General features: G+C 58.6%; 2 protein-coding genes across 4 annotated transcripts in view; one reads left to right on the forward strand and one right to left on the reverse strand.

The window, feature by feature from the left end:
* Positions 1 to 1,752: 1,752 nt before the first annotated feature.
* On the forward strand, positions 1,753 to 13,125 carry CHGA (chromogranin A). 2 transcript variants are annotated; one of them, XM_058567581.1, is made up of 8 exons: positions 1,753 to 1,952; positions 2,787 to 2,833; positions 5,138 to 5,231; positions 6,097 to 6,165; positions 7,244 to 7,342; positions 8,947 to 9,375; positions 10,110 to 10,600; positions 12,979 to 13,125. In XM_058567581.1, exons 1-8 carry the CDS (start codon positions 1,907 to 1,909, stop codon positions 13,060 to 13,062), a joined length of 1,359 nt encoding a protein of 452 aa, XP_058423564.1. In that variant the 5' UTR covers positions 1,753 to 1,906; the 3' UTR covers positions 13,063 to 13,125. The 2 variants fall into 2 exon arrangements, with proteins under 2 accessions (XP_058423564.1, XP_058423565.1); XM_058567582.1 differs by having other exon boundaries at positions 10,110 to 10,540.
* Positions 13,126 to 18,130: 5,005 nt separating this feature from the next.
* Positions 18,131 to 27,464, reverse strand: part of ITPK1 (inositol-tetrakisphosphate 1-kinase) — a 177,886-nt gene continuing 168,552 nt past the window's right edge. For both annotated transcript variants that reach the window (XM_058567583.1, XM_058567584.1), the window contains 2 exons: positions 24,234 to 24,396; positions 18,131 to 19,524 (listed from right to left, as the gene is read on the reverse strand). In XM_058567583.1, the coding sequence (XP_058423566.1) occupies positions 19,181 to 19,524; positions 24,234 to 24,396 (507 nt within the window). In that variant the 3' untranslated portion in view covers positions 18,131 to 19,180. The remainder of the gene's footprint in view (positions 19,525 to 24,233; positions 24,397 to 27,464) is intronic.

Genomic DNA, 27,464 nt, shown 5'->3' on the forward strand with positions numbered 1-27,464 from the left:
CTCTGCATGACCAAGTTCTTAAGATGGACTATATGATACTGTCCAGCCATATTCTCCAGGTCCCTTTCCCTCTGTCTCCTTGCTATCCCTTGAACACTCCAGGCACATTCCTCCCTCCGGGCATTTGCACTTGCGGGTCCCTCTCCCTGGAGCCCTCTTCCCCTGGACACATGCAGGCCCCCCACCCCTCACCAACTTCAGCAATTTGCTGAAATGTCCCCTCCTTGGTGAAGCCTCCTCAGATCTACCCTATTTAAAATATAACCTCACCCCTCCCCCAGCAGACCCATGTCCCTTCCCTGCTTCATTTTTGTCCACAGCACTTGCCCCACCTGACATACCATGCATCTCACTTCCTCACTTATTCACTGTCTGTCTTCACCCTTCAGAATGTGAATTCCACAAGGACCAGGCTTTGGTCTGTTTTGGTCACTGCTGTAACTTCAGCACCTAGAACAACGGAGAGCTGTTCTAAGGTGTTCTAAGACATAGTAGGTGCTTAACAAATTAGTTGGTGAATGAATGAATAAATACATGAACAAGACCATTTCAGTGTCCTCTGACCTCCTGCCAGTTTCTCCTTCAGGGGCGGGAATGAGCACAGGTGTGGGGGCAGGACAAAGGAAATAGCAGCAGCAGATGGGAGGGGAGAGTCCCAGGAAGGAGGGGATCTGGACAATGCCAGCCGATGCCAAACCGTAGCCCAGATACCAGGTTCACTATGACATGGGGGTCAGGTGCCAAAGAGTTTCCAATGTGGCCCCCAAGTTGAGAGCAGCAGTGTGGCTGGAGCATGAGGGCCCCAGGGCAGAGGGAAATTGATCAGGAAACCAACCTAACACACAAAACACCCAGGTTTTGAGAACCCTCAGGAAAGGTGAGAACTTTTCTCAAATACACAATGGGTTACTAGTGGCCACAAGGTGATCCTAGGGTTGAACCAGGGCTAATGAGTAGAAGCTACAAGGACTCCAATTGGTTTGATATCAAGAACTGTCCCCCACTCCTCCCTCACCCACCTCCCAAGAGAGCTGTCCAACAATGGCCAGAGCCCAGGATTCACACGTCCATGAGTTGAACTTCCAGTCAGTACATTCAACAGTTATCTATTAAGTGCGTTTGCTCTGTGCCAGGTGCCAGGCTCAGCATTGTGAAAGCAATGGCGACTAAACATTATTCAAATAAATACACATACAATTACAAATTGTGAAGACACAAAACTGGGTTGCCAAAGAGAGGCTTCACTCAGACACGAGGTCTGGAGGGCTCTCTAGGGCTTCCTCTTTGAGGCAGTGCTAAATGGTGAGCATGCCTCCAGCCTGTGAGAACAGGGGAGGCGCACCCAGGGCAGAGGGAATCTCAGGAGCTTGGCGAGGCTTGCTAAAACTGGCAGGACCTCAGCGCATATTGGAGGAAGACGAGGCCCAGAGACAGGGAGTGTCTTGCCCACTGACACACAGCAAGTCGGTGAAGCCGTCGAGGGGTGGAAGATCAGCTGAGTCCCCTGACCTACCTCCTGGAAGCCAGATGCCCGCCTGTGGCCTGAGCCACGAGCTGTGAGTGGCGAGGGCTAGAGGCAAGACGGGTGAGGCACGGGGTGGAGCGAGCTGCGGTCAGACCCCCAGAGGGGTGGGGAAAGGGGGCAGGGACGGGCCGGTGACGTCATTTCCGGGGTCGGGGGTATATAAGCAAGGCGCGCGGGGCTGGTGCTGCTGCTGCAGTACCCAAACCCAGTACGGGAAGGCTGGTGGGCGGACCGAGAGACGGACGCACACAGACTCTGCGCCCCCATCTCCGCACCAGCGCCGCCGTAGCCCGCCCCGGGCCGCCAGTCCAGCCAGCCCTCGGCCGGGTGCCCGCGGTGCCCGACCCCAGACCGCCAGCTGCTCGGCGCCCCGGGTTCGCCATGCGCTCCGCCGCTGTCCTGGCGCTTCTGCTCTGCGCTGGGCAAGGTGAGCGAGCGCGGGGTCTCGGGGGAGAGGGTCCTGGGCGCCCCTGCCTGCTCTTGCTCTGCTTGCCCTGAGGTCCAGGCACCGCGCAGCACCCCGGGCCCCTCCATACCCTCCCTCCGGCGCGGCGAGTTTTCAGCACCGCGGACAGCGCTCCGCCTCCCACCTGACCCGGCAAAGTGGCCTCGGCCCGGAGCCCGCAGACCAGACTCTTCGGGCGCGACTCCCGACCCAGCGGGACGGCCCCCGGCGCCCCCACCTCATGTCAGGGTTCGGCGGCTCTGGCTGCATCAGGGCCAGCGCCAGCTCCGCGCCCTGGCCGGCCAAGGTCACTGGGGGAGATGGGAGGACTGCGCTGGCTTCCCCTCTGCCTCTCTCCCTCTTCCATCCTCCCACTCTCCCCTTCTTTTTACCCTTGACTTCTACCTCCCCGTTTCATCTCTCACAATCCTCCTCCTCCATGTCTTTCCCCCACCTCACCCTCTTTTCCCTCACCTCTGGGGTCTCTCTCCCTCTCCTGCATCCTCCCCCCACCCCAGTCCCCATCAGCCGCTGGCCTGTTTTCACAGGACTTGCCTTCAGCTCCCACACCCTGTCCAGAGCAGGAGCTTTCCCAAAGGGAAGGGTTAAGGCTGTCAGTGCAGCCTCTGGGAGCCACCCCCCTGAGGGCAGCAGCCAGGGAAGGGAAACAAAATCAGCCCCAGGCTTTCATTTGGGTGGGGGCAGTCTTGAGGGGGAGCACTGGGGTGAATGGGTCCCTGACGAACCAGGTCAGGAAGGACCAGGCTCTCCCCTCGGAGCATAGGAGTGACCCCACCTCTCTCTTTTTCTTCCCAGTCATTGCCCTCCCTGTGAACAGCCCTATGGATAAAGGAGATACCGAGGTAAGAAGGGGTTCAGGGATGCCCTGGGATGGGGAGTGGGAGGCCCCAGTGGACACCTCACAGCCAGTTCTTGGGCAGCTGCTGGAGTGAGTTTGGCATAAAGCCAAGAACCAGCACTGCGGCTGCTGAGCTGGGGGACAGTTTGCAAAAGAAGATATCAAAGACTGCTTGATTTCCCTGCCACCCTGCGGTGGGGACTTTCCCAGCTTCCTCTGAGCTGGATGTGCAGCCCAACAGGGCCCATGTCTTACCTGCTGGGCCGAGGTGCCAGGCCTGCTGTCTTGAACACTCCAAATCTGGCAGGCCCACCGTGGGCTGCTGGAGGCGACTTCTCTGTGGTTGTGGTTGTCCGCAGACCTGTGAGAACAGTCTTCACCTGCCTGGCTCTGGCCTCCCCATTTGCTCCTCCTCTCCCCACAAAGCTCTGCCAGCAACACCCCTCACCCTACAGGCACTCAGGCCCTGGCTCTCCCAAAGGAACACAACGAAAACATTCTTGATCATGGCTTCTGTACCCAGGGTCACAGCCAGATGGGGCTGATGATGGATGTCACCCAGGACAGGGCCTTAGGAGACACTGGTGGGGGGTTCTAGAGGCAGCAAGAGACACTCCATGTTGCATGCATACTTGGAGTTCATTCAGACTGTTTTTCCAGTCTCTGCTGCTCACAGATACCTCCACTTGAGAGTCAGAGAAAGTCCTACTCCCACCTTTCCAGGAGCTGTTTTCTTCCATTCCAGAGTGACTATGGTTAAAACTCAAAGCATCAAAGCGATTTCAACCTCAATTTGCTTAATTATATTTCCTCTTCTTTAGTTGCAGACAGACTTGTATTTAAACCTCTACCACTCGTTGTAGCTGTGTGGTCCTGGGAAAATTCTTAACTTCTCTGAGCTTCTCCTTTTTCCATCTGTAATAATGTTTCCCTTGAGGAGAGTTGTGAGGAGTAGGAGTCATAGATGTGAGGTGCCTGGCACATAGTAGGTCCTTAGTAAATAGGTGCTGTTATTCTTAGAGCCTCCCTTCTTGACCTCTGCATTATTCTTGGGACCCATACCCAATTCCTCTCTCCCAGAATCTGTCCCCATGGACTGGTGGTTGTCTGATATTCCCAGGGCAGGCTCCAGGGTTGCGGGGAGACACCGGGTACAGGCTGCAGGGCCCTCCTTGCCAGATCTCTTATGGGAGACAGTTTGGTCACCATATTGTACCCAGCAGCCTGGGGTCAGATGCACCAGAGCAGCTGTTAAGACCTGAATGTTCCATCCTAGGATGCTGTGACTACCGTAGAGCCTGTTTGCCAGTTTGCCAGCCTGGATCCTTGGGTGTGTTGCCTTGGCATCCCATAGACACAGCTTCCACCCCCTCACTCCCCACCAGCATTGCCTGATGCGTGTCTGACACCTCCCGCTCCTCTGCCTGGCTCTAGGCAGCTGGAGCCGGTTGGGAGTTGTGAATCCCTCCCCTGGTGTGCGTGGCACTTCACACTTTATAGAGTGTTTTCCCCTCTGTGTCTTAGCACCCTGGGAGGGGAGTGGAAGGTCTTTTCACTCCTATTTTACAAATGAAGACCTGAGGCTCAGAGAGGTCAAGTCACATGCCCAAGATCACACAGCTAGGAGACCACACTACAGTTGGCCCCATCTTCAAGTATCATCCAATTATCAGTTGCGTGATTTTCCACAGCACCTTGCTGGGCACTGAACGAGACTTTCAGAGGTATGGCTGCTGTTGGTCTGGGATGGGCAGCCAGATGTAGCTGATGTGTGCCCACATCCCGTGGATGAATATGGAGCCAGACCGTGAGGCTGTCACTCCCTGCATGTGACAACTCTGGATGTTCGAGACAGTGATCCCAGTTCTGTTCCCAGCCAGGGTAGAGCCAGGGAAAGTCTTTCTTTGGGTGGTCCAGAAAGGCTTCCCGGAGGTATCTGACCTTTGGGACATCTGCAAGACTAAAGTACTTTTGCAGGACATACTCCTAATGCCCGGGAGCAGCTTCCCCTTCTTTAGAGAAATACTTGAGGATGAGGAGGTACAAGGTACTCACCCCACCATGACCCACCTTAAAGGGGCACCTACTGGCCATGTGGTTGGGGTGCCCGGCACGTGGTAAGCACCATAGAAGGGGTTTCTATTATCACTGCTAAGAAAGCAGAGCTGTGCCCCGGAGCCAGGCATCCATGGACTCCTGAAGACAGAAGCAAGTGCCCATGTGTCCTCATTAGAAATTTGCCCTGGAGCCTCCAGGCGCTGAGCCCTGGGCCCAAACCAGCCCCAACCTGCCCCCACTCTCTTCCCAGGTGATGAAGTGCATCGTTGAGGTCATCTCTGACACGCTCTCCAAGCCCAGCCCCATGCCTGTCAGCCAGGAGTGTTTCGAGACACTCCGAGGAGGTATGGGCCAGGCTGGGGGTGAGGGGCTGCGGCCTGCTAGGCTGGGAGGCTAGGAGATGGTGTGGCTTTTGATGGAATTCAGTGATTTAATTCAACAGTCACTGACCGAGTGCCTGCCTTGGCCAGGCCTGTGCTGGGGTCTGAGGGGTGTAGGGAGATGAAGGGGTCAGAGCCCCTGTGGACCTGGAGCTTACAGACTCCAGAGGGGACAGCCATGAACACAATTAACCAGAATTCTGGGCAGAATGAAACCAGGGCTGGAACAGCAAGCCTCCAGTATGTGAGCTCCCTATGGAGAAGGATTTTGTTTGCTAAATCCCCAGCGCTAAGAACAGCTGCTGGCACCTGGTAGACGCCCTATAGACACGTGATGGATAAAGGAGCCCATCGTGGGTGGGCACGAGAAGGTCAAAGCTTTTCCAAGCAGGCAGTCAAGTTTTGACCAGCTGTTGGGTGGATCCAACATTAGCGTTGGGGTGGGGCTTTAAGAGAAAAGTTGGAAATCAATAGGCAGAAAAATGAAGAAAGGGTCCTCCAGATGGAGCGAATAGCATGAACAAAGGCCTAGAGATGGGGAAACATGTTGTGAGTGGCGACGCCCCTATACCTCACCTTGGGGGCTACCCTCCGTTGGCTGAGGTCTGGTGCTGGGACAGTGGCCAGCCTTTCTGAGTTGTAGAAAACTGATTGATATCTCAGAAAGGAGGGCATTTCAAAAGTATAATCTCAAGATCCAATCTTGCTGCTGCCACCCAGGTTTTGAGTTTCCAGAATAAATTCCCTGTGCTCAGCTGAAAATATTGATGGCAATCTCCTTCTCGCCTGTTCTCTGGAAACCACCCATAACGACTCTCCTTCATTGCAGACGAACGGATCCTCTCAATCCTGCGACATCAGAATTTGCTGAAGGAGCTCCAAGACCTGGCTCTCCAAGGTATTTTCCAGCCACTGCACATGGATCTGGGTCAATTCCAGTAACTGAGAGTCAGACAATCAGGATGGAAGGTTGAGCAAGGTCCAGTTTCTCTCTGATACTCAGTTATTTCCGTTCAATTACAGAGTGGAAAGGTGGGTCCAATCTGTCAATGATATGGTTAAACAGATCAAGGCCCAGAGAGGTTGAGTGACTTGTCCAAGGTCACACAGTGAGTTAGGGACATGCCAAGACCAGATTCAGCTTTCCTAGTACCCCGCAGCCTCTGGATTTAGCTGCTTCATGGGGGCACTTTCAAGACTAGATTACAGAGAGGATCTCTTTCCCCTGGGTGTACTCCCTTGCCCACACCCACTGTGTCAGGCTCCTCGGGCCACCCCAGAAAGTCCCAGCATGGGGAGAAACATCATCACCAGCTGCAGAGTTGGCCTGGCCAAGGGGCCGTCATCAGGAACCAGGCACGGATGGGGACAGCGGAGCAGCAGCCTGGGGCTGACGCGGGGAGAGGGGTCTCTGGATTCTGGCTGCAGGTGCCAACCCTGGGCTCAGACAAGTGCTGGGCCTTCTCCCAATGGCCTGGACTCATGGGGCCCGAGGGGAGCGGGGGTTGCCTGAGTCAAGAGCCCCCATGCACTCCAAGGTGCTCTCGCATTGGCCAGAGCTCTCACCCTAGTGGCTGCTTGGGGCACTGCATGGAGGGGACAAGCAGTCACTGTTACCTCCTGCTGCAGGGTCCCCATCAGCCAGGTCCTGACGGGCCCTCACTCTCTGTTCCCACTGCCGGGATGCTCTGCTCCATCCGAGCCTTTATTGCTCTGTGAGGAAGCAGGCGGGCTTGTTCCATTTCCTAGGTGAGAAACTGAGTCTGGAGAGGTGGTGTGGCTGCCTGACGGGCCTCAGCTGGGGTGGGGGCAGAGGCAGCCAGCTCCCCCGTCCCCAAGCTCTTGCCCCTCTGTCTCTCATTGGCAGGCCCGGAACAGGACATGCCCAGTGTACAGATGAGGATGGAGGCCTGTAGACAAATATGCCGGGGCTGGACTCCATCAAGTGGGACTTATTTCTCCTTTTCTCATACCAGGTGCCAAGGAGAGGGCGCATCAGCAGAAGCAGCACAGCAGTTTTGAGGATGAACTCTCCGAGGTTCTTGAGAAGCAGAACAACCAGGCCGAGCTGAAGGGTCAGTGCCGGCCAGTCTGGCCAGCGGTCAGGGGAGGGAGGATGCTGGTAACAGGAGTTGTGACAGAGCGAGTGTTCCCAGGGCTCAGGAGCCCCTCCTTTAGGCCCTGGAAAGTAGCTATTATTTCTTTCCCTTCACAAATGGGGAAACTGAGGCTCAGAGAGGTTAAGTACTTTGCCCAAGGTGAACAGCACAGCTGGAGATGTGAAGCTGGGTCTGTCTCACTCGAAAGCTCTCAGTCACTCCCATCTGCTCACCACAGGGGCTGACCCTCGAGGGCGGGAAGTCTGTGGCCTGGCAGGTGGGCAGCTTCGACTCTGTCTTCCTGGTGGCCACCGCAGCAGGGCCCCGCCCCCAGCCCCTGCCCTCCTGGGATTTGGGGGTGCCTTAGCCCAGCCGAGCTGCAGGAGGATCCCAGAGGAGTAGGTTTGAAACACTAAATGAACCTGATCATCTTTCTCAAAACCAGATCTCTTTTAGGGGTCAATGAGGTCATGGCTTAGGTCAAGGTGATGCTCTGTTACTCATCCTCCTGCCTGGAAGCAGCCACACGCTGCCTGGCAGGCCCTGATCTTGGTATATGGAGGGTGGGTGGGTAAGGCCAGTTTCCAGGAGCCGGGATCTTAGTGGTCCTCCCCCTGGGGGAAGCCTGCAGAGGTGGCCAAGGTGTGGCCCTCTGGGTCACTAAGGTGACCAGAGCTGTCACCCTAGTGGCTACTTGGGCTCTGCGTGGACTCCCACATGCTAGCTCCATGGGAACGAGTGTCTGGACCGACTACGGATGCCTGCCGTGGGCTGCGGGAAGGGAGTAGCGTGTGTGTGTGTGTGTGTGTGTGTCTGTGTGTGTGTGTGCCTGGAAGCTTTAATGAGGGAGGCAGCCACGTGTCAGCACAAAGAACACCCTGTACTCGGCATGTGGAGGCTTGGGTTCCAGGCTCAGGTCGCATTACCTTTCCGAGGATCAGGCTGAGTTTCTGTAAACTGGGGATGGGAGCACCCTCACCTGCGGTCCTGGAGTCAAATGGTGGGAGGTTCTTGGTAGTGCTTTGTTCAACAATAATCATTCTACTAATGGGAGGGATTTTTACTAGCTAAAAGGCTGTCTTCAAGGCAGCCACAAGAAAATACCTTTTACATGAAACTCGACAAATATTGAGGAACTGAGCACTTGCACAGGGTGCTCAACGCAGAGAAGCCCCACATGGAAGAGAGACTGAGGTCACAGTAATGCTGCCTCTTACACAGAGAGGTTAAGGGACCTGCCCAAGATCACACAGCAACTCAGCTGATGTCCTAATTTTCATTTCAGGGCTCTATCTTCTGGGGTCATTTTCAAGGTGTTTTTCTTTTCTTTTCTTTTCTTTTCTTTCTTTCTTTCTTTTTTTTTTTTTTAATCACATTTTGCTTTAAGAGGTAAAGAAACACAATCTAATTGTGCTCAGGTCAAACCCAGACATGGAGAGAGGAAGCCTAATTCTGTCATGGGTGTCTTGGGCAGGGCTTGCTGGAAGCCAAGAGAGACAATGACGAAGATCAGAAATTGGCCTCTGGGGAGACCCGGCATGGAGCGTGGTCCTCAGGGCTCAATTTTGTTGTTTCTGCAGATGTGACAGAAGAGGCGTCCTCCAAGGATGCTGCAGAGAAAAGAGGGGATTCTGAAGAGGTGGAGGAGAATGGTGAAGACATGGATGGAGCCAGGCCCCAGGCCTCCCTGGAGCCTGGGCAGGGGTCCAGAGTTGAGGACAACCAGGCCCCAGGGGAGGAGGAGGAGGAGGAGGCCACCAACACCCATTCCCTGGCCAGCCTCCCCAGCCAGAAACACCTAGACCCACAGGCCGAAGGGGACAGCGAGGGCCCCTCCCAGGGTCTGGTGGACAGAGAGAAGAGCCTGGGTGCAGAGCGGGGCCAGCAGGCAAAGAGAGAAGAGGAGGAGGAGGAGGCTGGAGAGAAGGCTGACCCTGAGGAGGAAGGCCCCACTGCAGCATTTAACCCCCAGCCAAGCCTCGGCTACAAGGAGATCCGGAGGGGCGAGAGTACGTATGATCTGACACCTCAACAAATGTGTCGGGGAGAGGGGGACAGGTGGGAGGGAGACCTCATCCATTTCATTCCACCATCCATTCCACCTTCACAACAACCCTGAAAGGTAGGTCTTATCTCCATTTTCCAGATGGGAAACCGAGGCTCAGAGAGGTTAAGTAATGTGCCCAAGGTCACATAGCTACTTTGTAGTAAAAGCTGAGATTCCAACCCAGGTTTGTCTGACTCCAAAACCTTGGATCTCCCACTATCCCACATAGCCCCTTCCCCCCAACCCGGGAGGCAAGAGGGCCTCTGCAGGGTAGGGGGTGTGCTTTGGCAAGAGAAGGACAGCACGACAGGTGGGAACAGGCTGGTCTGGGCACAGTGTCAACTTCAATCAGGATTTAGGAGGGAGCCTGGCTCCCCTTGAGGGCCTTGTCAGGGCCTTTCCTCCCCCTCAGCTGGGTGACCCTTGGGGCAGGGGCTTCTGGGGTGAGAGGGCTAACCAGCAGAGGCGGGCTTCGGCCAGCCCGGCCCCCTGAGCTTTGAGAGGGTACGGCAAAGCGTGGTGTCAGGATGGCCTTTCCCTCCAAGTGGAATCCATTGTGGAGAGGCTGAGCCGGACGACCCCAGCGCGAGGTCTGTGGTCCAACGGTGGCCAAGAGAGGCCCCCGGGGAGTGGCAGGGACCGGGGAAGGTGGCGGTCCCTCCTCACTCTCCTGCTCTCGTCCACCGCCTGCTCCAGGTTGGTCCGAGGCTCTGGCCGTGGAGGGAGCCGGGAAGACTAGGGCTGAGGAGGCTCAGCCCCCCGAGGGGCAGGGGGAGCGGGAGCACTCCCGGCAGCAGGAAGAGGAGGAGGAGGAGACGGCAGGGGCCTCTCAAGGCCTCTTCCGGGGCGGGAAGAGCAGGGAGCTGGAGCAGGAGGAGGAGCAGGAGCGGCTCTCCAAGGAGTGGGAGGCAGCCAAGCGATGGAGCAAGATGGACCAGCTGGCGAAGGAGCTGACGGCCGAGAAGCGGCTGGAGGGGGAGGACGAGGAGGAGGACGACCCTGACCGCTCCATGAAGCTCTCCTTCCGGGCCCGGGCCTACGGCTTCAGGGGCCCTGGGCTGCAGCTGCGACGAGGCTGGAGGCCGTCGTCCCGGGAGGACAGCGTCGAGGCCGGCCTGCCCCTGCAGGTGCGTGGCTACCCGGAGGAGAGGAAAGAGGAGGAGGGCAGCGCCAACCGCAGACCAGAGGTTGGTATGGGGCAGAAGCCGGCCCTGGGCCAGGCCCCGGGAGTGTGGGCCCAGCTGTAGGGACAGCCGCACCCAGACGTGCGGCTCCTGCCCCACCAAGGGGACACGGTCCCCTTGGAGCCTGGGACTGGAGAGGCGCTCAGACAGGAGGCTCTTGGGAGACTCCTGGAGGCTGGGTTTGGGACAGAGCCGGCAAGGGGCAGGAGAAAGGGCATGTCAGGCAGGGAGGCGAGTAGACCCAGCCCACAGAGAGCACCCAGCAAAGCTGGCCGACAGGCAGACAGGAGTCGGGAAATGTTCAGATCGGTGCACAGAGGCTGGAGAGGTGGTGAGTTGAGCCAATCTTGGAGGCGCTGGGTAGGGGTTTGTCCTGAGGGCAATAAGGAGCCTCTGCAGGTTTGCGAGCAGGACAGGGAGTGATGGGTGGGGCTTGGGGCTTTGCATGGAGAGAGCTTGGAAACTTAAGGACCTCACAGGGACTGACATGGGGAGGGCCGTTTGCTGCCTGGGGGATCCAGGCGCAGGGTACCATTGGCCCCAAGAGCTGGGAGGACATGGGAGGAGGGGACACTGAGGGACGGGTGGCGCTCTGGGAAGACCCTGTGGTTGGCTCAGCTATGTTCTCTCCTGGACCCCAGGCAGCCCAGGCACACCCTCCTCCCACCCCCGATGGCAAAGGTGGCCGGAGCAGGGCCAGCTGGACCTCAGGGCCTGGTGACAAGTGGGTGGGGGAGGCACGGACTTGTGCCAGACGACCTGGGGTCTGCCTCCTCCTAGCTTTGTGACCTTGGGCAGGTCACTCCCCTTCTCTGAGCCTCATTGGTTCCCCCATTTGTGAAATGGGGGTAAGGAGTCCTTTCTGCTCATCTCATTATCATGATCAGAACACGTGAGCTTTGCAAACCCGGCCGTGCCCAGGGCTACTTGGGAAGCTCAATGGGGTGCAGGGATGCAGCCCCACTGGCGGGGATGGGGTGAAAGCTAGGGTCCCTGGCAGACTGGCAATACCACCTTGGAGCTGGAGGAGGCTTTGGGGGGTCTGTGGTTCAAGCCTCAGAGCCCAGGTGGGAATCGGGGCCCTATGGGGGGCTGGGACCTGCCCGAGGCCCTGGCCCCAGTACTCTTCTCTGCCCACTCAGAAGAGGATGTGGCCCCTTCCTTGGGCCCCCGACCCTCTCTCTAGGCCTGGGACTGGGGTCTTGGCAGCCTGAGAGGAAGAAGGCTCCTTCTTGGCTGCTGGAGCTGGGAGAGGGCATCTGTCTTCCCCAGGAGACTGAGGGGACAGGGCTACAGAAAACAGCAGCTTGCCCCCCACCGCTAGCTTTTGGACCCAGGACAAGACTAGCACCTTCGATCACCCCCTTCCCCACCCACAGGAGCTGGAGAGAGCGAGGTGCCCCAAGGCGCCTGCCAGCTTCCCTTCTCCACAGGCAGAGGGAGCCCTGGCCTACAGGGCAGAGAAATGGGGACCCCAGAGTCCTGTGGAGTGGGTGGGGTAGGGGCCCCTGCAACCCAAGGGGCTTCTTAGAAACAGCCCCAGCATCACAGAACTCATGTCCCAGGGGCTGCTCTAAGACAGAGGACTCTAGGGTCCCTATTTCCAAGGCAACCGTTGTTCGCCTGTTCTGACTGGGTCCCAGGTGGTTGCCCCCGCTGCCTGTCACTGGGCAGGGACTCCAGGGAGACAAGCCCTCCCAGGTCAAGGCTGGGGCTGTGGCCATCCCTGACTCCTGCTCCGAGTCTGAGGGCATGCTCCTGTGGCCATCAGTCCCAGCTCTGGGGGGCATCTGGAAGCTTCCCAAGGCTGAGGCACAGAGCAGGGCTCACAGAAGTGTCCCTGCTGCCCTGAACCACCCTGGCAGCCATGGGACCCCCACGATTGGGACCAAGGATCGAGGCCAGCCCTAGGCAGGTAGACGCAGAGCAGCTCTCAGGTATTCAAGCCTGGTGCCACAGGCCCACGGCCCCTCAGGTAGGGAGGCGGGCAGCAGACAGGACACCCAGGCCTGGCCTCACCCTGCAAGCCATCAGCACAGTCCAGGCCTTCTGGTGGGGGGACTGGAAAGCACTCTAAGGGCACCAGAGGCTTTGTTTTCCATATGCCTGCCCAGAGCCATTCAGGAGGCGGGCCTGGACAAGAGGCCACCAGGGACGGTGTGAGGTCAGGGCCCCTGTTCCCCCCCATTCTTGCACACAATACTCATCAGAGCAGCCCAGCAGGGGAGCATCACTGTCACCATGGTACAGATGAGGCCCCTGAGGCTCAGAGAGGCAAAGCCACCTGTCTGAGGCCACACAGCTAACCAGTGGCACCACCAGTCTGGCTGACTGCACGCTCCCTGGGCCAGTCCCCACGTGACCCTGATGTTCTCTCCTAGGACCAGGAGCTGGAGAGCCTGGCGGCCATCGAGGCGGAGCTGGAGAAGGTGGCCCACCAGCTGCAGGCGCTGCGGCGGGGCTGAGGCGCCATCTGGCCCCGCCAGCCAGGGCCCCAAGGCACCCTGTGGTCCTGGCTCTGCTGTCCCCTTTGCAGGTCCTGGCCAGACGGCCAGGACGCTGCTCCCGGTAGGGAGGCTGCCCCAGCCCACCCCAGTCCAGGCCACCCTGTTGCCCCCGCGCTCCTATCCTCCTGCTGGTGACCCCTGCCCCAGGGCGCCCCTCTGCAGGGCGGACCCCCACGACTGTACACAATTATCCTCTCTCTGAACATGGGCAGATTTCTAGAAGTTTCCCTTCTGCCATCAGAGCTGTTGGGCACAACTGCAATAACTTCTGACCTTTTGGTGAAAGCTGAGAACTCTGTAATCGATTCTATACAAAATTTAGCTAAGGAAAAATAAATCTGCTCTGGGCTCTTTCCTGTTTCTTTGAACTTTTCCCCTCTTGACTCAGAGTGGGGTGGGGTGGATGGGATTCGGGCACAGGGACAAGGGGAGGTTCAGTCTCCACGAGGCGACTCCTTTGTGGCCGCTTCCTAGCCATGGGGTCACAGGCAAGGGACTTTGCACCTCTGAGCATCGGTTTCCTCATCTGTGAAATGGGGGTGTGACACCTGCCTCCAAATGTATGTGGGGATTAAGTAACACATGCAAAGGGGCTCCCCTGTTCCTTCCCCGTTCCCTGTCTCCCAGCCACAGCCGAGCTGGGCCAGGCAGAGGCGAGGCCAGTTTGGGAAACAGTCCCTGCTCTCTGCGATGCTGGGCAGAGGCCCTGACAGCCCTGGGCCAGTCCCTGCCACCAAGGCCACAGGCCCCAGACTCCAGACCAGCTTTGGACTTCCTGACCCGGGCCTCTGAGCTGCAAGCCCCCCTTGGCATAAATCTGCTATCCCCTCTGACCTGGCATGTGCACAGGTCTCTGGGGCATCTGAAGTTCTTGCCCAAGTAACAGTGCACTGTAGCACGGCACGTCTTAGTCTCAAGTTTTGAGAACGAGCAAACTGAGGCTCAGAATGTGAAATGACTCATCAAAGTCACAGGCAGGGTGATGCCCAAAACAGTGTACCATGGGGACTGCAGAATTATGCAATCAGAATGGACCAGGCTGGTGCGCTGGACCGGTGTGGACCAGCTGAATATCACCGTCATTCATTCAGTTGTTCATCAAACATTTGTGAGTGGCTGCTTTGTGCCCACAGGCCTGGGCATGCAGAAATAGCCAGCCCTGACTTCAAGAAGCCCACTGCCCAGAGTACGTGGGTTTTGACGTCAGACTGGAGTTAGAATCCCCAGCCTAGCTGGAGAGCTCAGGTTAGCGTTCTTGAGCCTCTCAGAACCTCAGTTTCCTCATCTACAGAAGAGCGATGACACTTATTACCTCCTCACCAGATCGTGGTTAGGATTTGGGGGGCCCAGACAGCCTGGACCAGAAAACCATGACGATGATGATATGAGTCGTTTGAGGGGTCTTGGCAAGTCTGGGCCTCTCCTATGAGGCAGGTTGGGGGGCTGCCCACTGCTGCTGCTGCCCGTCCCCTGAAGCATAGAGGGACACCCTCCAGAAGGAGCTGGTGCCATAAGGTGTTTATTTCTTCACGTTTCAAAGAGACAGGTTTGCATTCCACCCCAAACGGTCACAGAAATAACACACACAACACTGCTGTACTCCACCAGTTGGTCAGCTACCAGAACACCCGCCACCAAGACTGATCAGCCAATAAAGAGAACACGGGACACCTTGTCCCTGAAATAACCCACCCCAAGGACGGGCCACCCACGTTGTCATAATCACAGGGAGCAAACACAACCAAATCAAAAGAGCCAGTGGACGGAGGTTCTTGGTTTTCACAGAAGCTGTGATTTTATACATAGTACACATATATATTCATATAAACATTATGTATATGTACACAAATTAAATACAAGCCAGCTTGGGGTTCTGGTAAACGCTGCTCGTGAACAGGACTGAAGAAAATTGCATTTGTCACAAAGCACAGGTGTCAGCATTCAAGCTGGGACACCAGCGTCTTGGTGACATCACCACACGAGCATCTTTTAAAGAAAGAGCAAGCTCCAGAGCGTGTGATCCCACACAGCCCTGGAAGAGGCCAGTCAGGCTGTGGAAAGGGACAGTCCCTCTAAGCCACCAGGTCATGGACAACTCTGGAAGTAAACGGAAATGCAACCATTTCTGGAAAAGGCCTCAGAGGGTCTGCGGGGGGCCTGGTGGTCAGAACCAGAGGAAGAGGGTTCAGGTTGTTCCATGCTAATAGTCAGCTCTCCTCTCAACAGTGTGTGTGTGGGGGCTCATTCCATGATCACAACGGCAATGCTGAGCAGAGAGAAGGGGCAGAGGCACAGACCTTCTGTGGCAGAGGGCAGGAGCCATGGGAGAATTGCCTGTCCAGAGGCCTCGGCCACGACATCTCAGGCTCAGGCTCAGGCAGGGCAGATGTGTGGCATCAGGGCTGGCCAAGCTGACCCAGAGGGAGAAGCCCAGAACCTTTGTCAAGGATCAGTGCTCTTCTCTGCCTCATGGTAAGCCATGGTGGAGGGGCCATGCCCCTTCAGGACAGCCAGCTCCCAGCTCAAGGTCACTGGAGCTCAGGGGCCCTTGAGTTGTGGCCTGAGAAGGGGGAGGAGATGTCAAGGATCCCACAGGTGAATGATCGGTTTCTAGGGGAGAGAGCAGAGGGCAGATGCAAACCCCAGGGACATCAGTGAGGCCATTCAATGGCTCTGTGTGAGTGCCCATAGCAAGGACCAGTCTTCCAGGCTGGGACAAGGACATGCAGTCTCCCTTGGTCTCCGAGTGGCCGCCTGGCAGACAGCAGCTGCTTTTCCCAGATGGCTTGAAAACTACAGCTTCCTGCCAGGGCCCTCCAACATTCCATAAAGCCCACTTGGCAGTCTTCTGAGCAGAGAGGAATTCGTTTTCAAGACTGTTTTCTCCTTCATTGATAGGATTAAAGATGCAGGCAGGCCCACTTAAAGGAAGCCCCATTTAACTCCTCGGGGACTTGAGCTGGGTCTGCCTTCTGCAGGCGAGGCTGGGCAGCTTCAGGTCCAGTCCGACCCATGCACTGTAAACCCAGATCCCTCCACGATGCCGACGGCAAGGACCCTACAGCGGGAGACACCCCTGGGCTCTCTGGTGAGGAGACACCCAGCACCTGCACTCGGGGGGCTCAGCGTGTGGAACTGCATCACTACATAATCAAAGCATCCGCAAGCCGAGCCCGGCCCAAGGCCTCTGCTCCAGGTTGCCCAGGACAGAGACCTTGCAAGCGACCCTCTGAACCCACCCAAGGCCTCAGCCAAAATGTGACCCTGCCACTTGCTCCTGGAGCCCTTGAAGTCAGGAGTGCCTTTAGTAGCCCTGGCCACTGACCTCAAGACAGATGCAGCAGGGCCACAGACCCCAACATGCCCACCAACTGGCAAAGAGAAGCTTGGGAATGAGAGTCCCAACTCCCTCCAGGATGCTGGCAGGGCCGACTCTGGGTACCACACCTGCACACCGCAGCAGACCCTTCCCACGGGCCCTCAAAGGTTCCAGAAACTCCGTTCCGGAGGCAGCACCACCAGGCCCTGGGGAAGAAGAGGCTGCAAAGGCCAAGCGTGTTTTAGTGAGTCTGTCCTTCCCTGCTACAGGAACACAAGGCCAGAGGCAATGAGGCCTGAGGGGAAACCAACTCTACGGATGGTGTCCTGGGCCCAAACAGGTCAGCGTGCACCCAGGTGACATTGTGAGAGGGGTCACTCGTCTCGAGGCCCACTGCAAGGGGGGGTTGGTGCCTCATCGCTGCCCAGTCCCTGTCCTCATCTATGACCCCTAAACCCCTTCAGAGATGGCAGCTGAGTTTGCTGGACGGTGACCCCCAGCCCAGGGCAGGGTGGGGAGGAGAGGCCTGCACACGGCCTGGAGTGCAGGCTGGTCCCTTCCCCATCACACTGCAGCTCCCAGGCCTTTATGCAGCTAGACTCCCCCCTCGGTTTCCACTCTCAAAAAAAGCAATTACCCTGCCCGCCACCCGCATCGAGGCGAGTGGAAAACGCCATGTCACCGGAAAACAGTTACCTGATATCTAGGCCCTGGACGCTAACATGCGTGACCCTGAGAGCTGACATAAACTATACAGGAACATGATCCAGCCAAGGCCCCAGCCTGGTGTCGGGGGTCACACTGCACTTGCCACCTGCCCTTGAGGCAGATCGGAATTGGCATTTTATTCAAAAAGGTAAAGCTATTTTATCAGAAGACTGGGAGAACGACAAACTTGAGCAACGTTCTGTAAACACGTGTGAAACGCAGTCTGATTTCAGTAGTTTATTTTGGAGACAAAGCAGTGCAAGAGGCCAGCCATGATCTCCTGCTCCCCCGGGGCTCAGGTTAGACCAGGAAAGGCCAGGTACAGACATTATCATTGGGGTTCAACTCAAGTTGTGTAAACGCAGTTAGTCGGCAGGCCCTCGGTTTCCAGGACAGCCGGGCAGTTCTGATGGCGTCCGCCCCACACCGCAGGCTCAGCCCCGCTTCGTGATGGTCACCACCCTAGCCCTTCCTCTCTCAAAGGTGAGTGACCCACACACTCCCGCTGAGCCAGCACCCAGCTCAGTGGCCTCTCTCGGGCCATCCTCCCTGGACACGCAGAGCAGCCCAGAGGTGTTTTCCTCTTTTTCAAAGTGAATTGATACCTTAAGACACAAGATCACGCTCAGGGATCCTAGGCATCTCGCCAGTGTTCACACTGTCCGAGGATTGACAAAGTCCCTCATGTGCCCCCTTCTCTGCAGAGGGGGCTTCTGGTCCACCCGGACCTCAGGATCTGACCCATCAGCTGGTGGCCTGTCTGCTGCCATTAGAGGCTGGGGCGAGTCTAATGGCGGGCGGGGGGCGGGGTGTGTACGTGTTTTCTCACCTCCGGGGCCGCAGCCCCCTCGTACCTGGCTGGCTCAGTGCTTGGGGCCTGCTGTGAATACAGACGGGGTGGATTAGCCCACTGGGCAGAAGGGGCCAGGCAGCTATGAACAGGAGTGAAGCATATGGGAAGCCTCCTCCTGCCCGGGAAGAGGGCCCCAAATCGCCCCGGAGAGCTCATCCGGGCTGACTTCGAGGAGAAGCAGGCTGCATCGCGGGGGTGACGGCATCAAGCCTGCCCTTCAGAGTTCTCTGGTCTTGACTGCCCGTCAGAGACGCGGACACGGAAGCCTGACGACTCTCGGAATGATCTGCACAAAGTCACGGCACAAATCCTTGGCACAGGCGGGATCAGCCTGGGGGCTCCCAGCCAGGCAGCCCCCTCCCAGGGCCCAGGGAGCAGCAGCGCTTGGTCAGGGAAGGAGTCCCCTCGCAGGGCTGCACGGGGCACTTGCTGAGGGGCCTGGTAGACTCCAGGGAGCTGGACATAGAGAGAGGTGGCCAACCCACAACCCTGGGCTCCTCCCCAGGGAAGCTTCCATCTTCCCTTCCATGAGCAGGCAGCGGGCAGACCACCGCCCAGTCCCCCTGCAGGGACCCCCCCAGGGAAACAGTAGCTGCAGCCTCTCGCCCCCTCTGGCTCACACTTTCGGGAGGGGCCCGAGGCACCTCTGGTGCGGGTTTAGGCCTGCTCCTCACAGAGCTGCGGGGGAGACCAGCAGGAGGGGAAACGGAGAAGGGGCCGGGCTGGGAGTGGGGGCTCAGAGAACACAGACATGGGGAACCGCTGACTCTCTCTGTTCAGCTGCCAACAGCCTGACCGGGGGGGCAGCCCCCTCCAGGGTGCCCGAGGCCTGGTCCCCAGCAGCCATCGAGACGAACAGACGTGGACATGGACGTGCCCACGCACTTGCACACACGCACCCCACCTCACATTCAGACCTAGTGTTGAACACACAGCGAGTGTAGACTCTGACGAGACCTGCACGGCAGCAGTCAGGCGGGATGGCCCTTTTCCACGAGGCTGGACCACTTGGAGTTCTTTTCCATCCCCTCTCCCCCCTTATTTAGATTGTGACATCAGAAAATCAGGTTAAAAATTAAAAAAAAGAAGGAGAATCAGATTGTTGGGAACTCTTAGTAGCGTCACCATTGGGAGCCGCTCGCCCAGCAGGTGTGCTCCGCGGCCCACGCCGCCCCTCTGGGTCCCGGGCTCCCTGGCTACTGGGAGGAGGCCTTGGTGGCCAGCGAGGCCACGCAATGCTGCTGGAAGCTGGGCGACACGGCGGCGGTGCAGCCGAGTCTCTGGTGCGGTAGCTTGGCGGTGCCGCCCGCGTCGGCCTCGGCCGTCCAGGGGGGGTCCTGGCGCAGCACGCTGCTGCAGCAACCGGGGCTGGCGCTGCACGTCCGCTCGCCCGCCAGGCTGCCCGCCTGCTCCGCCAGGAGCCTGCTGTGCCTCAGCGGGGCCGCGTCCCCCGCGCCTGCCGTGGCTGCGCTCTGGCCCTGCAGGACGGTGGCGATGTGGTTCAGGAGGTCCGTGAAGAACTCGCTCACGCCCTCGTAGCCTGGGGGAGGGAGAGACAGAGAGCACGAGCACTTAGCCAGGCCGGGTAGAGCCGGGGTGCAGGGGGACTAGGGGGCTCACGGGACCTAAGGGGGGCACCTTCAGGATCTCATTTACAGAGAAAACTGAGGCTCAGTAGCTAAGGGGGCTGATCGAAGTCACACAGCCTGGACTCAGCCGGTGCGTGTGACCCTGAGGGCTGGTCCTTGAACTCGCTGCCTCCGGGGTGTGAGAGGCAGCAGAACTGGAGCCCACAAGACGACGCCCTGCGGCCCTGCCCCTCCACACAGCTTCAGCGTCTCATTTAATCACCCCCCAACGTGGTAAGACGCCATCGCGGGGGACGTGGCATGGCTGGAGATGGCAGCACCGCAGGCCCACCCCATGTTCTGAACCACAAACACCCCCTTCCCTCCATGTGGTCCAGCCTCCGCTTCCTCATGTGTAAACTGAGAACTTCCAGTGGGGCGCTCCTGTGGACACACCCCACCGAGAGGGGCTGGCATGTGGGTGATGCCTGATTGACAGCAGCTGCTCCTCGAATTGAGTCTCCTTCCTCCTACCCCAAAAATACCCACAAGTAGGCCCTCTGTGCCACATGCTCTGAGCATCAAAGCCAAGGGACAGAGACTGGGCACCCCCACAAGGCAAACCCCCCCAACAGAAGCTGTCGGTGCCTGCCTGGGGCCCGCATTTCCCACGGCAGATGCGAACGTCAGTCAGCCAACAAGTCCTCGGGAGCCACCGAGCAGGATCCAGGGCGGGGATTCTGTTGACTCCCAGAAAACAGCTTCAAAAGAAATTCGATGGGGAGCGGCTGCCCCGCCTGCCTGAACCAATGTGGGGGGAAGAGAACCGGGCACACAGCTGCAGGAACAGGAAGCAGGACAGGGAGCACGACCCTGCAAAGGAACAGCGTGCCTGCCTGGGGAGGGGCTCCGAGCCCTGACTCCCCCCAGATGTGATCCGCACCAGCGACACGGGCCCGGTGCCCAGAGGTTACTGAGACCCTCGCACGTCCTCTGGGGTGGTCTTCACAGCCCCCAGCACCAGATGGGTGAGAAGCAAGGTTCGGAGATGGTCGCAGGGCATTACCGTTTACAGAGAAGCCCAGCGGGTGCCGGGTGGTGGGGCTGCCCGTTTGTTCAGCAGACAACTGCCGTAGTTTAAGGAGCCCGAGGCCGAGGGGGGAAGCAGAGGTGCCCACAGCAAAAATAAAAATGGGTGAAACAGCTGGCGTGCACAGGGCTCCATGTGCACACCATCCCCTCGCTTCATCTTCACAACCATCCCCGTTTCACAGAAGGGAGACAGGCACGGAGAGGGAAGGAACCAGCCCCAGAGACAACAAGAACCGCCAACAGGTGGACGCGTGCCTGTTCACCACCAGGGTGAAGACAGTGATGGCGGCTGTGCTGGTACTCATCCAGAATCACGGAGCGCCAGCCCGTGCGCTTCCCACTCCTCGCTGGTGGCATCCTTGCTGCCCCGGGAGAGGGGCCCTAGGATTACCCTACTGTACAGATGAGGACACGAAGCTCCTAAGTGGCAGTGCTGGGATCTGAACCAGGCCCTTTGGTGTCATCTGTGCCTTGAATATCATGTGGTGCTGGCACCCCGCTCTAGGACTGGGGCTTTTCAGCCCTGGGGCTGGGTGGGGGGCAGGGTGGAGCCGGCCCCCTGAGAGCCACCAGCAGGTGTGCTGCTGGGTTTCCAGGGAGAGACGCAAGCAGGAAGCGGAGAGCTGGAGATCACCAGGGAACAGAAGCCGTTCCCTCAGCAACCGCTCTGTCGTCTGCAGATGAGGCCCAGGAGGCTCGGGGCGGGGTGCGTGCGCTTGCTGGAGTGGTAAGAGGGCCTGAGGGTGGACAGAAGGCCGGGGAAGGCCCCTCGGTGTGCTCGACCTGGCCGGAAGCCGTGCAGGCTGCTCCGGGCCCCCAGCTCTACGTTGGTCTGGGGAGAGCAGACTGAGGCGTGAACTAGCACCACCGAGCGCTGGCTGGGGCCAGGCACTGTGCAAACGCCACTTCCTCTGTCTCTGCAAGGTGGGGAGCATTGTTCCCACTGTGCAGAAGTGAACACTGAGACTGCTCCATGAAGTGGCTTGTCTCATCACAGACTGTAGAGGCAGAACCAGGATTTGAACCCACGGCTCAAGCTGAGAGGCAGGAAGCCTCGCGGTCAAGACAGCAGGGCCCCAATCCCAGCTCTACCACTTGGTAGGCATGTGATCTTGGACAAGCCACCTGGCCCCAGCCTCCATGTCCCCAGCAGTAAATGGAGATCCTAATCGTCCTTTGCACGCGGTCTTGTTTCGAGGACGAAATGAGACGTTGCGAATAAAGCTCGCAGGATGGGCCTGGCATGCGGGGGGTCATCACAGGACAGGCCTGGTGTGCGGGGGATCATCACGGGATGGGCTCGGCGTGCGGGGGGTCAATACCACCCACAGCTACTGCTGTGATGACCTCCCCGAGCCCAGCACATAACCCCTCTGATGGGGGTGCTGCCAGACACCCAGGCCTGGGATACCTCCCCTGGGGTGCAGGCCCCCTCCTCAGGTCGGGCCCACGAGTGCTCTAGACCCAGGCTCCGGACCAACGAGGGCGAGACCAGGGAGCAGCTGCCGCCCTGGCCCCCTGGCAACCGTCTCCTGGACACCGATCCTCAGGGGCCCCTGGGCCACACATGCTCCCCTCGGGCCTTCCCTCAACATCGGCTGGGCTCAGCCTTGTCACTCCAGGCAGCTTCAGACCCCCTTCCGTGCCCGATCCTGGCTGGCTCTTGTCTTGGCTTCCCTGGAAGAAGCCTCCCATCCTCGCTGGCTCACAGTGACTGTCCCTCCTCTGAACACCCAGGACGCACTCCTGACACCCACCGGGCCAAAATCACACACAGCTGTTAGCGCTGGGAGGGGCCAACTCAGGACCCTGCACAAATCTGGAGCTCAGCTGCCGAGTTCCTGCTCTCCCCACCTCCTATCTCCCTCCTTCTAGAGCGTCTACCCCAACAGCCCAGCACTGCCCACTCCCTGTCCCTCCAGTCTGCTGACTTGGCCACCATTTCTTTGCTGTCCCCACATCCCCCCTGGTTTAGATCCTCCCATTTATTATAATGGTTCTCCTGACATGCCCTCAATTCCCTTGCTCTCTCTCATTCCGTCACACTGCTCATCAAACCCCACCTCAGGCAAAACCCAGCTCTCCATCCAGGCTGCACCAGGGTGACGGGAAAAACAGACCACGGTCCCAGCGGGTCTGACTTTCTATTCAGGAACACAGACCTCCGCCCGCACTCCTGTCCCGCTCAGAGTAAAACTCCTGTTCTCTCCACATATGCAGCGGGCTCCTCTCTGACCTCCTCGTCCCGGCCCCTCCCTGCTGCTCAGCCGTACACCAGGACCCGAGGCCACAGGCCTCTACTCCATCCTGCCCGGGATCCCAAGGGGAGTTGGGGCGGGGCCCCTTCCCTTCTTGCTGGGCTCTGCTCCTGTGTCACCGCCTCACAGAGGAGCCCCTGGGCACCCGTCCTCTCTGAGGACAGGGCCCCGGCAGCCGTGCTCATGCTGCACCCAGTGTCTGGACCAGCTGGGACATGTAGTGGGCCCTTGATAAATGTCAGCTGAATGACTGAAGGATCCAGTGGCCTCTCCGAGCCTCGGTCTCCTCAGCTGTGCACTGTGGTGCTGGCCGGGCCTGGCTCGCGTGCTGAGTGTTGGGGGGACACACGGCAAGCACCCAGCCCAGGGCCTGGTACCCTGTGAGCACTGCCCGAGCACCAGGGCTTCCCCACCACCTGCGAACGCCCTTGAGCAGTCCCCATCAGTCCCCACCAGTCCCCACGCGGGGCACAGGCTCTCCCGGGATGCTAACCTCGCTGAGGGTAGGAATCGATTCCTGCTGGTTTGTACACCCCCTGAGCAGCTGGCTCTTTCCTTCCACAGCAGCTACCTAATCAAGGTGAGAGTCAAGGCCTCGAGGCAGAGGTGCCCGCAGAGCGGACAGGTGCCCAGGCTGCTCTGGGGCCGGTGGGACCAAGCTCGACTCTGCCTCCAACCTGCCGTGAGGGCGGAGGAGCCACAGCCCCAGTGCGCTCCTGTGTAAGGCGGGCTCAGTCTGGGGAATGCCAGCCAGGGATGTTGCGGCCATCGCCACTGCGGTGGACGGTCCTGTTGAGGTTCTTAGGCTGGTATCTCCCGTGAGCCCCTCGCTGAGGCGAGAGCCCCGCGGGCTGGCATGTGCTTCCTGCCCCAGGGTTCCGGCAGACAGCAAGGAGCAGGCCCGCAGCCACCGGGAGCTGGCTGACTCCAGGGCCTGTCCCCAGCACTGTGCTCAGGGTGGCTCAGGGCGGGGGAAGGAGCACGGCCCTGCCACCAACTGCAGTGTGACCTGGGACGCTTTCCCCCTCTCTAGGGGCCTCTTCTGCTCTTGAAATCTACAAGGTCCCAAGGGATCAGTGAGACTTGGCTGATGCAGGCTAACGCTGAGGCGCGGGGTCAGGAGAAGGTGAAAGAACACGTTCAGTGCGGGCCCACTACGCGCCTGGCACTCTCCCTGGCTGGATGTGCAGACAGACCTAGTTCGCTTCTCCCCACACCCTGTAAACCCATCTGGCAGGCAGGGCTGAGGCCCCCCGAGGGCTGCACCCACCCCACAGCGAGGGACGGATGGAGCTGGTCAACCCGACTCGCTGGCCCCGCCCCCCACTCACCTGGGAAGGCATTGATGTCGATGACCGCGTGCTGGCCCGTCTGGTTGTTGATGATGATGTCGATCCCGAACAGCGACACGCCCAGCGCCTGCCGCAGGGCCCTCGAGAGCTCCCGGATGACCTCGTCGCTTGGCCGCTCGAACACGCCCTCGATCTTGTCCAGCTGTCGAGACACGCGCAGGAGTGAGACCGTGGGTGGGGAGGCACAATGCCACGCCACACACAGAGACCCCCGAGTGAGGGCCTTACCCTCGGCAAGGGGGCAGGAGGGACCCCCAGCGGTCAGCACTAGGAGGGCATTTCCCAAGTCCTGCCGAGGGCCGGACAGGTACCAGGTGTATTATGTGTGATACCTCTCTAGGCCTCATAACAACCTGGGAGGCGGGCGTCACTGTCAGCATTTCACACAGGAGGCTGAAGCTCAGAGAGGGTCAGGGGCTAGTTCAGGGTCGCACAGCTCAAAAGCACAGGGCTGGATTTGTACCCAGCCTCGAAAACCCAACCCTCGTAGCAGGGAGGAAGGAGATGAAGAGTCTGTTGTGAACATGGGGAGACTTTGTGGGGCAGAGAGCATGAGCTGGACCTTGAAGGAGGGGAGGATTTGGGCAGGGATGGGAGGAGAGAGGCACCGGGCGAAGGCAAGTGGAGGCAAAGGCACAGAGGCAAGAACCTGCAGGAGAGAGCTGGGAGCCGCTGGGGCGGTCAGGACAGAGGTGGGCAGTGAGGGAGCTTTGTCAACATCATTGCACTTGCCCATCGTCGCCAGAGCCTCGAGGCCACGGGGTGGAGGGTCCCGTGGACTGGCCTTCATTTACTGCCTGGCACTGGGGGGGGGTCACAGGGCTCCTGGGCGGGGCTCACCAATCTCCCCTTCCCAATGAGCGGCTAACTACAGGGTTTCCACACTAACAACCCACGCAAACAGGCTCCCCAAGGAGGCTACTCTGCTGCTCCCGCCCAGCTCCGGGGGTCCAAGCTCAGCTTTCAGCAAAGCCTCCACAGGCTGGTGAGGCTGCCCCAGCCCACAGTTCCCCCATCCTGCCCTGGACTCCCCGCTCTTGGAACAGGCACACAAGTCTCCCTGGGCTCAAGCTTGGCCTCTGGCCAGGGCCTCCAAGGAAGTGGAACGTTGCCCTGGGAAGGATTGGAGTCAGAGGGATCTGGATTCGAATCCTAACGGTGACTTCCTAGCTCCGTGGTCTTAGGGAAAAGTACTTGGCCTCTCTGTGCCTCAGTTTGCTTATCTGCAAAACGGGACCAACGAGGGCTCCATCCTAGACCGCTGGGAGGAGCCATGAGGTCACTGACGTGGGGGGACACCATGTGCCCATCTGGGCGGAGGCGCTCCACCTGCATCCTCAGGCAGGGACGGCACCGTGTCCCCTCTAAGTCAGCTAAGACACAGCTCACAGCCGTTGCTCAATAAACATTGAGTCCTGAGGGTGTGGGCTCAGGGGCCAAAGGGGAAGCTCGGAGCTGACCCATCAGAATTAAAATGAAGCTGGGTCAAAAAGTCAAACATAGAATTACCATATGACCAGCAATTCCACTCCAAGGTAAGTGCCCCAAAGATTGAAAACAGGTACCTGTACACCATGTTCATAGCAGCATTATTCACACCAGGCAGGAGGTAGAAACAACCCAAATGTCCATCACAGACGAATGGACAAATTGTGTTATCCACACAATGGACTATTATCCAGCCAAACAATACTACAAGGTGGGCGAATCTTGAAAACATTAGGCTAAGTGAAAGAAGTCAGACACGACGGGTCAGCTATGGTATGATTCGGTCAACATGAAAGGTCCAGAATAGGTAAATCCATCGAGACACAGAGCAGGTCAGAAGTTGCCAGGGGGCTGGGAGGAAGGGTGAGTAGGGAGCGTGTGTGTGTTCAACTGGTACGGGGTTTTCTCTTGAGGTGATGAAAATGTTTGGAACTGGATGGTGGCGGTGACTGTACAACATAGTAAATGTACTAAATGCCACTGACCTGTTTTCTTTAAAACGGCTAATTGTATGTTATGTGAATTTCAGCTCAATTTTTTAAAAAAGTGAGGCTGGGTTAAGAGGGCCAGGGTCAGAGCCCTGGGCACCAAGGACAAAGGGCCGACCCAGCACAGGACGCTGCAGTGGCCAACGGGGAACTTCCAGACACTTCCTTGCAGAGCAATGAGCCCACTCCCGGGTCACCCCCACTGGCTCTGCACAACAGACGGGTCCCCCGTGCCCACGAGCCCGCTGCCCTGGCATCTTATCAGGGAGAACATGCTTTCCAAGGGGCAGTGTCTAAGTGACAGGTGCTCGTCACTTGGCACCTGCCTGAGCCTGGGCAGGCGCCTGCCTCTCAGTCACTCTCACCAGTGACAGGTCAGAGGCTCTGCCCAACACAGCAGCTCGGCCACAGGTCCTGCGGCCCAGGGCCCTCCCCGTGTCCAAGACCTGGGCGACCCCTCCGCGCTGCCCATTTCCCTGTGCGTGCCCTGAACGTACCCTTCGGGGCCTTGTTTTCTCACCCCAATAAACGGGGGAACAAAACCCCTACACCGTGGACAGTGGCGAGGATCTAAGAGGCTGAGGCTTAAGGCTCGCAGCCCAGGCCTGGCAGCAAGGGTGCTGCCTTGTTGCAAAGTCTCGTGACCACTGTTTATAAAAGCACTTTCTCAGCTCAGCCGAGGAATCTCAGAAATCCCTCTGAAGACATTTGATTATCTCAAACCAAACAGCCATCCTAGGACAAGATAAAGGCCCGGAAATCCTGCCCGTGGGTTGCAAACACAAAGGATACGATGATGTTCTGGAAAACGAGGAGGTGATGGAGGTGAGAGGTGTTCATGTGGATCCCCCAGGTCCCCTCATCGCCCCTCACAGCCGACACTGACGACTGCACACCTTGCTCAGTCGTGGGCCCTCTTCATCTAGTAACTCCCTGAATCCCATGACCGCCCTATGGGGCAGGATGGGGAAAGTGAGGCTCAGAGAGGCAAGGTAACTCTCCTAAGGCCACCCAGCTGGAATGTTGTGGAGCTTGGGTCTAACCCCAGGCAGCCTCGTCAGGATCCAATACCCTGTACCAGTGTTTGGGGGCCTACCAGTTGAGTGTGGGAGCTGGGTCCACTTTTAGGGGCATCCAGCTGCGGAGGGAGGCTGGGCTTCAAGGCCAGAGCAGGGCTCCCCACAGGAGGCGAGATGGGGACTGGAGGGACCCCAGTGGGCAGCAGGATGACAAG

The sequence above is a fragment of the Diceros bicornis genome, chromosome 24 (assembly GCF_020826845.1).
Source record: "Diceros bicornis minor isolate mBicDic1 chromosome 24, mDicBic1.mat.cur, whole genome shotgun sequence".
NCBI lineage: Eukaryota > Metazoa > Chordata > Mammalia > Perissodactyla > Rhinocerotidae > Diceros > Diceros bicornis.

Bases quoted from the DNA above. Each gene is read 5' to 3' on its own strand.
- CHGA (XM_058567581.1), top strand. From the start codon at position 1,907: ATGCGCTCCGCCGCTGTCCTGGCGCTTCTGCTCTGCGCTGGGCAAG. The intron at 2,834-5,137 runs GTAAGAAGGGGT...CTCTCTTCCCAG, and splicing joins TGGATAAAGGAGATACCGAG to GTGATGAAGTGCATCGTTGA. The intron at 6,166-7,243 runs GTATTTTCCAGC...TTCTCATACCAG, and splicing joins CCAAGACCTGGCTCTCCAAG to GTGCCAAGGAGAGGGCGCAT.